This window comes from Synchiropus splendidus, chromosome 19 (genome assembly GCF_027744825.2).
Source record: "Synchiropus splendidus isolate RoL2022-P1 chromosome 19, RoL_Sspl_1.0, whole genome shotgun sequence".
NCBI classification, from domain to species: domain Eukaryota; kingdom Metazoa; phylum Chordata; class Actinopteri; order Syngnathiformes; family Callionymidae; genus Synchiropus; species Synchiropus splendidus.
The window spans coordinates 12093523-12106061 of record NC_071352.1 but is presented as its reverse complement, the minus strand read 5'-3'; the positions used below and the strand labels follow the sequence as shown (position 1 = coordinate 12106061).

Sequence of the window (12539 nt, the reverse complement as noted above, 5' to 3'; positions counted from 1 at the left end):
GTAGTAGTATAAGATATGACACTTCATACTTTCATTTGCATCTACTCAAGCAATAAAAATATGCCAGAGGAGCGCTGCGGTTTTTTTTTCTTTTCGACTTGGTGTCCATCTGTTGATCATGTTTCATAGAACATTTTGTGAAGACATTTTGGAAGCAACTCAATAATGCTGCCCTGTGTTCAGCAAAGAGTTTTTCAAAAATGGAGACCATTTTCATATGCGTCCCGTTATGTTTTCCTCCACCCCAACGGGACACGTTTCCAATGTTACCAAATTTTGAATTAGCTTTTTTAGCTTTTATAGAAAAATAATTGGTGGAAGTGACAATTAAATCAGGCTTATGGAAAAGCTCACAATAATCTAATTTAATCTAGTTTAATTTTATTATTTTAGTTTTAATTTTATTTTTATGTTAGTAGTATTATTATTTATTTATTTTATTTTATTTTTTTATTCTCTGTGTGACGCTCTTCCTGACTGCATGCCCTTTCTTGCCTCTATTGCTGCTGGAAATGTAAATTTCCTGGAGGAAGTCAGCCCAAAGGGATCAATAAAGTCTAGTCTAAGTCAAAACAAAGTCCAGCTCATCACACCAACAATGAGTGGAGAAAAAAGCTGCTGATAAACTAAACCTAAAGTAAAAGCATATGAGATATGCTGCCGACGACAGTGAACAGCCTCTGTGAAGCCATCTTCCCCACTGCAAATCCCCCTGAAAGTTCTAGAGTTACTTGGAATAACTTCCTTTTTTTTGTCTCACCCCCTTTGTTCTTTTTGCATTTTGATGCTGTACTTACAGCCAGCTAAAGATACAGTGCCAGTAGCGTGCTTCAATAAAAATGCACAACTGTATGTACACAAAGATTCTATCTTAAAATGAGCAACGCCTTCTTAATCTTACGGGAATGTTCTGAACTGTTCTCTGTCCAGGTGCCCAAGCGCATTGAAGTCCACTCCATCCATACCTACGTAGCGCTGTACAAGTTCCTCCCTCAGGAACACAATGACCTGGAACTTCAGTGAGTAACAGCCAGACAGCCTGCATGCAGGTGTTTACGTGTCAGTGTGTGCGCCATAGAAATGACCCGTGAGTGCATCAGCCATTTATTTTGTTTCTGACCCCATGGCTGGTGCTGCAGTGATGAAGCTGCCGGCACCATCTGCGGAGGACGCTGCCAGAGCGTCCTAAAGGAAGACTAATTATAAACTCTGAGCCCATCGCTGTCCCCAAGAAGAGCTCGCCACGGCGCTTCGATCCCAGCAGGGGAGCGGATAAAGACAGAGCAGCGAGGGGATGAAAGGAGAGAGGCAGCAGAATGATGAGGAATATTTAAGAGCATAGAGAAGGTGGAGGAAATGAAGCGCAAATATGGAGTGATGAAAGAGGGGCAGTAAAATGAGGGCAGAATATAGGAAGGTGCAGACTCACTATAGCTTGAACCTTCTCTAGGGGTGGGATTCAATGAAAAAAAAATAATGTAGTTAATGTGACAATTAATCACAGTTTAATTGTATAAGAATATTTGCCACGAAGCAATTGTTCAATTTGAATGAATTTGTTGTATGACTGAATCAAATGATGGACCCATACATACATTTAAACAGCAAGTTTGTTTGACAATGACACAATAAATCACGATGGTGGCTATATTCAAGTTTTATATCACCTTATTTGAACTTGAAAATATGTGTATAAGAATTTCAATTTTATAAGAATTCAGAGTAGTGGAAACCCTGGAACATCGTGTAGTGAAAAACCTCCCTGAACCAAAGCAAACAGATGCTTTTGTTTGCTTTTGTTCAGGGATTCCTCCATGTTTGTTGTTGTTGTTATCATCCTAGCTGCCACGTGTCTTGTACATCATGCTTCTTGGAGGGAGGAACAGACACCTGGCCGTGGACAAGCAACTGTCCCTTTGCTTTTAGTCCCTTAAAAAGTGGGAGGCAATGTAGAGTTTATGCCTCAAGTTAAGGCTGAAGGTCTGAAGTGAAAGCTCATCTTGTTCATTTAATTTCAAATCCATGGTGTTTGGATTCGATTCGATTGTTCAGAAACCAAAAAAGTATTTGTGTGTGAATCTGGTGGAAGTGTGCGGGTGCAGAGGCGGGATGGAAGAAGCATGGCATCTATTCAAATGTTCCTCAGGTGTCTCATTAGCTAGATCTCGTGGATGACCCAGACACTGATCAAGATGGTTTCCGATGACTCACAATAGAAAGGTAGGACACTGGAACAACAATGTGGAGATGATGTGAGGGTCCATGGTGAATAGTTCCTTGCTCAGAGGGTCTAATTTAGAAGCCTGACGGAATGGTGGTAGAATGAAAAGCAGAGCTGGTTCCTTACCTTTCTATTCCATCAGGTTCTAACACCGGAAGACTGCGTCTCACCTGCAGAATTCCAGCGCAACACAGACAGAACATCCTGGTTATAAATAAACTCCTAACAAACACTCCAGAGTGCTGCCAACTGTTGATCAAATATTCATGCTTGTGCCGTTACTTTTAAGAAATAGAGCGAATGAAGTGGAGGACCTGGAGTCAAACTGGCAACGCTGAGAGAACCATGGTTCCTGCAGCATGTGGATGGATCCAAACTGCGTCATGTGACGTCACGCTTCCAATCTGACATGAAAAATATGCAAATCCCACCATGGCGACGGCTATGAGGCGGGATTGTGGGGTTGAAGCAGTCTGACTGAAGAAAGACAGGCACACCTGGAGATAAACTCACGAGCTGATGAATGATAAAAAAAACTGATGTTAACTGGGATACCGTGATGAATTTGTTGTGCAGCATGTGTGTGGCTGTTGGTGTGTTGTGTGCAGAGATCAGAAAGTGACAAGTGGGACAACAGCTTCTCTCTGTTTAAATGGAACACCGCGTCCCAGCGAGCGCTCAGGTGCACCCATGCCTCTGTGGTTTTACATTACACGCATCAGGTCACGGCGTGGAGCATCTTGTTTTTCAAAGTTCTGCTGACGCATGTCTACTGATGCAGGGGAAATGAGCGAGGTGGAGCGATGGTGGAGGAACAGGTCTGCTGTGATACATTTATTTCTCTTGAAACGCCACTTCTTGATACACAAGAATAATGACTAAAGGATGGTCTTCAGGAACAAACCTCCATCCCATGTAGTCCTGGACGGAGACACTTCATTGCATAACAGTGTTTGATACTGTGACAAAATGACGCGTGTTTGGGACAGTCAGCGGCAGGGATAACGCCCTCGCTAAATCATAAATACTCCCGTTCAATAGCACATATGCTAGCACCACCAGTGACTGTAGATATTTTTAATTTGCTTGAAGTGGCCATGTTTTGTGAAAATTGACACTCTCTGTTTGTGAGCACGTGTAAAAATATCTCCTTAAAAACAGCGCTAGAAACGCATACTACAGCCAAGACTTTCTAAAAACACATAGGCTGCCTTTATTCTTGCCGCACTGGGGAGGCTTTGGTTGTTACAGCGAGATACAAGTCATGGGCAGAAATATCCAACAGTGAACTGTGAGTCCAGTCAAAAGTCCGCCAACGTCCACCACCTATACAATGCAACCAGCCCAATGACTCCTAAGCACTAGGCCTCCAATGTCCGTCGTTGGCAAAAGTTGAATAAAAGTTGAACCAATAATAGGCATGTCCCGATACCGATAGCAGTATCGGCACTGCTATGGATACCTGACAATTTACTGCAATTGTACTTACCAAATACTCACAACAGCACCCAATACCTACTGCAGTGTGAAAATGTCATAATAAAACACTATCTGTATATGTTATTTGCATTTTACAGCTGCAGGAACATTACGACACGGACAGCATCTCGGCGCCGTGTGAAACCCGATACCAAAGTCGATTGCGCTAGAGTTCATGAATGTAGTTTCAATTGTGCTTTTGACTCAAGAATGGTAGTTTTAATCGTATTTAATGCGGGAAAACACTCAGTAACATTGGTAGTTACTCTGATTTCACCCCGCACTAACCCGAGATTGCATTACTTTACATAAGTTTACGGAACATAACCCTGCGATAGATGAGGGATCGCTGTATACATAAACCAGTAGGCAGTACTAGAATCCTATGTAGTATATTTCATCCTATGCAGAGGTTGCCCTGGCTAAACTTGAAATGTTCAAAGTGAAATCTGTGGTATTTTATATCCCACAAAAGGGATATAAAAGGATCCAAAACGTCCAACAAAAGGTGCTTCAGGGTGAAGGGAAAAGCGGTCCAACGAAGGTTCTCACAAGGCGGTACACGGTCACGAGCACACGCGAGGAGGGGCGAACACTTAAGGGGAGCAAAGCAATAACACAGGTGGAAACAACAACAGGATTAGGGTGAGACGCGACAAGATGCACAACGGGGGACATGACAATACTTTCAAAATGAAACCTGGAAATAACCAACGACGAACATAGCTTTAGGCGCGTGACATGCATCTACTGATGTGTGCGGATGTCTCTTAGTATGTGCAGTAAAGTCAAGTTTGAATGAAGGTGCCTTCATTGATAAAACCCTCAGCAGCCGCGGCGCAGGGTGGAAAAGGCTTAAGAGATCAGACGCTGGTTACAACTTAATATGATATGAGCGTGAAGTCAGCTCAGGTGTGGGCTGTTGAGGCATTAAAAGAAGCGAGCCGGCGTGCGCCACGTGCGCGTGACCCACAGTGATCGAGTCAGAGCCGTTTGTCTGGGTCATCGGACCTTTTCACTGCACCTGTCAAGGCGACCGCCCCCCCCTCGTGTTTCAATTGTAGTTCTGTTGTCCTGTGTTCCTGCACTCAGCTCTCCTCTCTCTCTTCTACAACCCCCCTGCTCCCCACCCCCTTCTCAGTCCGGGCGACCGGGTCCAGGTCACCGACGACTCCAACGAAGAGTGGTGGAAGGTGGGTCACGATTTCCATCTCTGTCTCTTTCCTTCCGTGAATGCAGTGTATTTTCTGCCATTGTTCACATATGTTAATTTGAGGCTTTAATCCGAGGCCTTTGAAGCGGCGCACCTGCGCCACGTGGGCATGTCGCAAACAGCCGGCGCCAGAAATAGAAGATCATTTACTCTGAAAATGACTGAAAGGGTTTAACAAGATGAACTGAAGGAACATTGCAGCCTCAAAGACGTCGCGATTGCCACAGTAATGAGTTTCACTTGCTTCTAATGGAAATAAATATGCGCCGTTGTGGCCCGGGATGTTTGTGTGGTAGTAGCTGTGTGTGCGCTACGGCCATTCCGTAGGGAAATATGACCGCTCTGGTGGTGACCTGAGTACGGCCTTGCTCATTTGAATTCTCCCAGATCTGTTTTTTTAAACATACATTTCTGCTGACTCAGGTTCACGCCACTGACTTTGTATGGCAAATCTGACACACAAGTTCAGATACGTGGAGGCGTACGCTACAAAAAAAAATTAAACACGTCTGTACACGATCTTTAGGTTCCCTATAATATAATTTTTAAATAGTTCTTTTAGCTTTAAGTTAATGGTGTTTTTAAGGGGATTTGTATTTATTTTCTTACAGTTATCGGCCAAACCCGAGAGTGTATTGACATGAAAAGGATCTGTGATTAAAAATGCTACTAGATTTTCCTTTAAGTAATATTAAGTGCAGTGAAAACATTACTGTCAGCAGTTACTATTACACACAACAAAGCTCTTTTAATCCACTTCTGTATGACGACAGGATCTGCGCAGAGCATTCTATTGGAAGAAACTTACTATAGTGACCGAGCCCAAAAGCAGCTGACTTTACCCTTGATACGCCTTAAAAAACTGTCATAATCTTAATTCTTATTTTAATTCTCATTATTTTAATGTAGTTCTTTATTTGAGTTATAATATTGTCTTTCAAATGTCAAACAGACAACATGATCTATAGTTGCACTTTCATTATTTCAAAGTAATCTGAAGTTACATCTTTTTTTCATAGCCTTTTCCATCTTATCTTCATAGATCCCTTTGTAAAAGACATTTTCTCACATCTGTCAGAAAACATGCTCAAAACATCCTACCAACTGTGAGGGGTTGAGATTAAATCTGATGAGGGGAAAAAAAATGCCACTCTGTGTGTGTGTTATTAAGATATTTGGGATCTAAATCATGTGTTAAATGACAAAGTGAGACCAAGACAATTTTCAAAAAGGAATGATCAATTCAATTTACATATTTAGATAACGTTATGTAACCGGCCTCTAAGGGTTGGGGTTATGAATATTCAGTCCCATGTGTTTTTGGGGTTTGGGCAAAACAAACAAAGCAGTCGCCTGAGGATTACATCATTGTTTTTCACTGAATATGTGGCGCTTTTGGCTTTTGTGTGACCTTGAGTCCTCATTTGCTCGGCTCCCAACTGAGTGTCAGGCTTCCGGGATAAAGTCCAGAGCCTGAAAGTTTGTGGCCGTAGTTCTGACGGTGGAGGCGGAGGGAACTGCACTACCATGCTTATTATCAGCTCTGTCATCCAGAATAACAGAGATGGTTTCCATGAGTAATGACACTGCCCTCCTTGCTTCAGGGTAAATGCGGTGACAAGGTGGGATTCTTCCCGTCGAACTTTGTTCAGAGGGTCCGTCCTGGAGAGCGCGTCTGGCGGGTTATTCAGGGTAACCCTGGCAACCGCGAGCGAGGACACATGGCTGTGAGGGAGTCCCAGGTAACCTGAACACTCTCATCATCATTGTTGTTTATATATTTGAAGAAAAGAAAGTGACTTTTCTCCTCATCTCATATGTTAAGTTTTGTACCCCTCCATGTCTGTTGAAATGTAGCATGCAGAATGTACAGATACTCTATCTTTATCTCTGCACTCCATGAATAAATGTCGGGAAATAAAATATCTGTTAAAATCTAAACTCACTGGTTCTCACTCAGAAGTTCTTTATTTATTGTTGATTTTCATCATCGATACTAAAAATGTTCCCCTTAAGTGTCCACTGCAATATTATAATAATTTTCCGGTACACTTGGCTCTCAGACCTTGTCATAGTTTATCAACTGTAGACACATATATCGCATGTGAATCTTGTTGGAGAGTTCTTCAGCAGACGTTTCTTTGCTTGAAGCCATCGCATGCTACCACTTTCAACAGCCACATCTGCATTTCCACAGCCTGTCGGCATGCGCTGGCCGACTTCAAAAGACTGTGGAACTGCTTCTTTGGACTATGCATTTGAAAGATTTTTAAAAAGAATTTTGGGTTTTAAGCTACACTTTTCTTTTCCGCAGATCTGCGTGGGGAAGCGGGAAGAAGGCGAGGCGTTTCTAAGACTGAGCAGTGGGAAGAAGAGAGGCCTGGTTGCCGCCGACTCTATAGAGGAGATCTGAGTGCCCCAGCTTCATTGGCGGGTTCGGACGCACCAGCACTCAAATCAGACTTTTTTTTTTTTGCTTCAGAAATGGACATCAAACAATCTTGCTTTTTTAACAGACAAAATTCCCTGAATCCACGTTGAACTTTTCTCATGTTCCAAAGTGAACAGTGATTCTACATGCTGCGGTTTATCAGAGCCAATTGAAGTACTCGAAGACAGGACATTTTTGAAACTACTCCTGCGCTGGCATGGCACACGTGGCATCATGGAGAGGAAGGAAGTGTCCGCCTGTGGAGAAGAAGAGACATAGCGGTTGAAAGTGTGAACACAAGCAAAAGGAGTTCAATGGGCGTTAGCTCTCAGTGATATTTCTACAGTGAAAGCCCTCAAAAGGAGAGAAAGATGTGAGGATCTGCTGCACAATGGTGATGAAAGTGAGTGGATATAAGGGATCTGTTTTCTTTTCATGTCTTTGAGGTGAGCTTAAATCTCTGTAACTCTATTCTTTGAGTGAATTCTGGCATTGAGGAAGCCGAAAATTCTGGGGAGGCTGTAGACCGAAGCAAAAACAATGTCCCCACAAACGTTTTTTTCAGTCCATGAGCAACCTTTGAGTTTGATTTTGGGCAGTGAAAAGAAAGCGAGAACAGCAGGCGCACGGACTGTGCATGACGAATCGGGACGCGGTAAACACCGGCCGATTTCAGAGAAAAGTGGACAAGATTGGAAGACTTCTTCCTGACGTGCAGCACATCAAAACCTCATTTTCTGAGGACGACTGCAGCGGCAAGCATATGCAGTATTCTTAGAGCAAAACAAACAGCCTTAATTCTCCACGCTGGTTAGTTGGTGTTAGCAGAATCACACAGTGAGAGGCAGCGAGCTATGAAGAGCCACAAATTTCAACAAGCAGATCCACTTATATTAGCAGCAGAATGGTCTTTCTTTTCACAACTTGAAGCATCATTTTGACCTCTGGAGTTTGAGTGGACTCCCCGTCATGATTTTATCTCTCTCACAAGTTTCCGTTGAACAAGCAGGTGACGCTTTTTTCATTGATCTGAAACTCAAAATAGACACTTCTTGGATGTGTGACTTGAGCCACAGGCCAGGGAGTTGGAGGAGCTCATTCTTAAAGCCATAAAATCTGTCACGCTGCATGTCAAACCTTCAGAGAGACAGTTTTACTGGAAAAGCTCTCAGAGAAACTCTTAGAATAAATAGACAATAGTGTACATAAACATATACAGGACATGGATGCCTTTACCAAAGAGAGCTGAGCCAGAAGGCAATGCTCTCGATCCTCGTCCCAACCCTCACCATTGGTCATGAGCTTTAGTCATGACAGAAAGAATGAGATGTTGAATATAAGTGGTTGAAATGAGTTTTCTCCGACGGGTGGCAGGCGCCTCTCGTAGAGATAGACCTTAGAGGTAGAGTGAGGAGTTCTTTCACGAGTAGAGCCACGTTAGAAGGAGCCAGATGAGGTGGCTTGGGCATCTCATGAGAATGCTCCCTGGGCAGCTGGCAGAAGTTTGGCAAGACCTATTGAAGCTTCTGCACCAGCTAAGCGGACTAGGAAAGATGGCTGCTGTACAGGAAGTGAGTCCAGCGGACGGGTCACTTGCAATGCCCTTGACATTTCCTGAAAGTTTTATCAAAATCCATTATGAATATTTGACAGATGAATGCAGATGATAAGCACTCCCTATACGTTCTCACTATACGTACTGCCTGGGTGGTCAATTCGAAGTTTTGAGAGTAGCACTCCTTTATCAAGTCACAACTGTCTGACTAAGAAGATCGTGGTAGTCAATAGAAACCAGTTTTATTAAGTGCAAAAATCACAAATAATGGATTCCTTTTCCTGAACAGATGAAAACTGTTTCTTATAATAAGTTCAGAAGCCAATTCTTCACGCCATCTGCTTCAGGCTGAGAGGCGAGAACAGGAGTCACCATCCTTTGTACCTACATTCCCCAGAATTTCTCTAGACTCTGTTTGTTCCGTTGCAATGCCACTGTCTTTGTAAAACAGATTGACTTGAAGTGGCGAGTCGAGGAGTTGATTCCAAAGAGTCCAGAGGTGGAGAGGGAGGATTGTTGAGGACAAATGATTTGCCAGCAGGCACCGAGCGCGTGAGCGTCTTAAGTAGATAATAAACTTGTGGGTGATTTGTCATGATCACCTGATCCCCTGAAGTGTTGCTGCCAATAGATTCTAATGTATAACTTGCAACTTGCCTTCCTCTAATTTACATTTAGAGCAGATCAAAAAGGGTGATTCACTTGTGAGTGATCACAAAAATCTCCGCTGCTGTGTGATGAAATGAGATTAAACATTCTCCTTTAGTTGAGGGCTTGTTCGAGCTGTGAGCGAGTTTTGTGGCATCACATTGTGTTAAGCCTGAAATGTTTGGGAACAGAGACTCAAAATTGGCTCGACCCCCTTAAAGATCGCGTCCACAACGGATCCATCACCGGTTCATTATTGATTTGATCGGCGTGACTCGTGTCGAAGTTCCTGCTGGGAGCGGTTGAAAGTGTGATAATCCACAGTGTCATGTGTCGCCCGAGGAACGTATTCAGAAATGAAGGCCCAGGCAGCGACACAGGGCTTGTGTGCATTAGCAGCTGGAAAACAAGGTCCTCAACACAACGCCCCGGTTGTTCCCTCCTGTTTTTATGCTGCTTTCTCTCAGCGGCTGCAGTTTACACTGACATTCATTCATATCACCCTTATCATATATATATAAAATTTCCTTACTTTTCTATTTGTTTTGGCAGCTAAGGGGTTAAAAGCCCCTTATACTTCTGTGATGCTACAAGGAGTGACCTGTGACCCTCAAGCTTCAATCTCTAGAGGCTTCCAAACCACTGAGATCTGAAGTCATTTTAAACATTTGGTGCAATTCGGTTTGCCTGGACTACTAAACGGTATTATTAATGGTGGAACAGATGGTGCTTGCAGACTCAGCTCAACTCCAGATGTGTTCACTGACCTTCTAAATGCCCGGATCGACACAACAATTCTAATGCTGCCTCCCTAAATGGCACAGCAGTCCATCAGTCTGTACCGACTCTACAAACTGCATCGCACGTCTGTCTTTGGCTCACACATTGAGTGAACATGGTGTGAACATTTTCAGTCTGAAGCTTTTAGACTGAACACATTATTTACTTTTAATTGCAAAAAAAAAAAAGGATTTACTGAATCACATCTGCTGGAGTGGACGTGTCCTTCTGACATGACATTATTATGAGTTGCCTGCAGAAATGAACTCATGTGAATTGTACGTACAGTATTGGGAGCAACCTTTTGGTCTTTCTGATTTCAAATATACTGATATATTTCTTTATAATCGTGGGGCAGAAGAGAAATCTTTCACTGAAATTTGTTCGATTTCTTAGTGGAGAAGACCATTGAGACCTGATCTAACGCATCGTGAAGGCATTCAAAATGACTCACTCTACTGCACATCTTGTACAACAATATTTCAGTTGCACCACAGCAACACACTGAAACACAAGAGCAGGCCTCGGAAGCCTGCAGTCCGGGGGCCACATGTGGCCCTTTGTTGTGCATTAATGTGGAAGAAATCGGCGTCGAACACCTTTTATTTTATTGATATTCAATATTATTTTTCATGCAGTTATTCACTGTTGTATTTAATATATTTCATTTTTCATAAATTAATAAAATGCATAATTTATTAATGTATATTAGCAACATGACACATATTTATTGACTCATGTTGCCAAGCTGTGTATTAGGTCATATGAACTGCAATAATTGTAAAAAAATAAATCTTTATTCCACATCCAACACATTCTTTTTTTATTTTAATCATTACATCAACTGACTGTTTATTTCAAAATAAAAATTATGACTTTTTTTTGTTTATTTTCTTGCTTGAATATTATGTAGCCCAGTGGGCACTTTAATGTCCCACCGCTGGACACGTGTCACAGGGGGGATGTGTTTCCTCTGACATGTTTGTGATCACACGTTGTAGGGAATTTTGGGGGGGAAAAAATGTGGGGAAGAATGGCACTGATGACGATCCATGCACCTGCGACCAGCAGCGCTCCTCAGAAAAGCACATTCAATACAAGTAATTCAATCATATATGAATCCCAAGGCGAGCAGGAATAAAATCTTGGTCGACGTCTGTCGCAGAACTGGGACGTTCCCTGAGGCATGAGCGTTGTGGACAAGGTGTGAAACGCGATCAGGCCACTGTGTTTACGTCTTCCGAGCAGAGCCTTTCTGTTTTGTCCTCTGCTTGCACAGAAAAAGCAACACTAGGGCGGAGGGGCGACAGTTAACAGTGAGCAAAGAGCAGCCACAGCGGGTGCTTTAGTGGAACCCAGAGTGTAAACCATGGCCAGTGTGGCAGCACAAGGGGGCTGTTTCTCTGCCTGACAGCTCGGAGGAGGAGGAGGAGGTGGATGAGTGGGATTGAATAAAAGGAGACTGAAGCCTGATGAGTCATTGTGAGCGTGCAGGTACTGCCGGACCCATGGGGCTACTAGTCATCATCGATCAAATGTCGCCCGTCTTCTGCTCCGGTCAGTTATTGATGTAACCGGTCAGCTCTGACTTAAAGGGACTTTTTCTCCTCTCTGCGCAGTAGATCAGACACGCCACCGTTTAATAAGTTTGTGCGTCTCTCTTTGAAAGCGGGCCTTTGTTCTGTACGCACCCTCCTCCGCTCGTAGGAGATGAGAAGTGTTGTCATGAGGAACTTAGCAGCGGAGTGACGCCACCGCGGATGATGAAACCGCCAGACTCTTTTGTCGCACTTTCAGTCAATGTGAAAGTCTGTACAGAACATGAAGCGCACTTTATTTCCAGACCCATTTGAGGATTTGTCGTGACTCTTTAGTTCGACTCCCAAGTAGCCCCAGGTGTGTCAATCTTCAAGCCATTGTTTCTCTTCTGTCGTTTTGTCGTGGTTGAGTTTTCTGAGTCATGGTTGCTTACATACCTCAATAAATGACATTCACAGCAAACTGCCTTGTTTTGTCACTTAAAACTCGTATTAAGTCAGTAAAATAAGCGCTGTTTATTTTCATTTCATTCATTCTGTTGTGGAGGTAGTGTGCTTAGCTTAGCTTATCTTGGTGTCGTGTTTAAGCATGTTTCTTGGTAACTGTCTGTCATCTGCAGACTCTTGCGTTTACGGATTTCATATTTTTAAATATTTATATAATAAACACATCT

At 43.0% G+C, this 12539-nt stretch overlaps 1 protein-coding gene across 5 annotated transcripts in view; it reads left to right on the top strand.

The window, feature by feature from the left end:
• The window catches only part of LOC128751405 (SH3 and cysteine-rich domain-containing protein 2-like), a 38363-nt gene extending 26079 nt beyond the window's left edge, over nt 1–12284 (top strand). For all 5 annotated transcript variants that reach the window (XM_053852379.1, XM_053852377.1, XM_053852375.1 and 2 more), the window contains 4 exons: nt 931–1019; nt 4842–4893; nt 6518–6655; nt 7228–12284. In XM_053852379.1, the coding sequence (XP_053708354.1) occupies nt 931–1019; nt 4842–4893; nt 6518–6655; nt 7228–7326 (378 nt within the window). In that variant the 3' untranslated portion in view covers nt 7327–12284. The remainder of the gene's footprint in view (nt 1–930; nt 1020–4841; nt 4894–6517; nt 6656–7227) is intronic.
• The last annotated feature ends 255 nt before the right edge of the window (nt 12285–12539 follow it).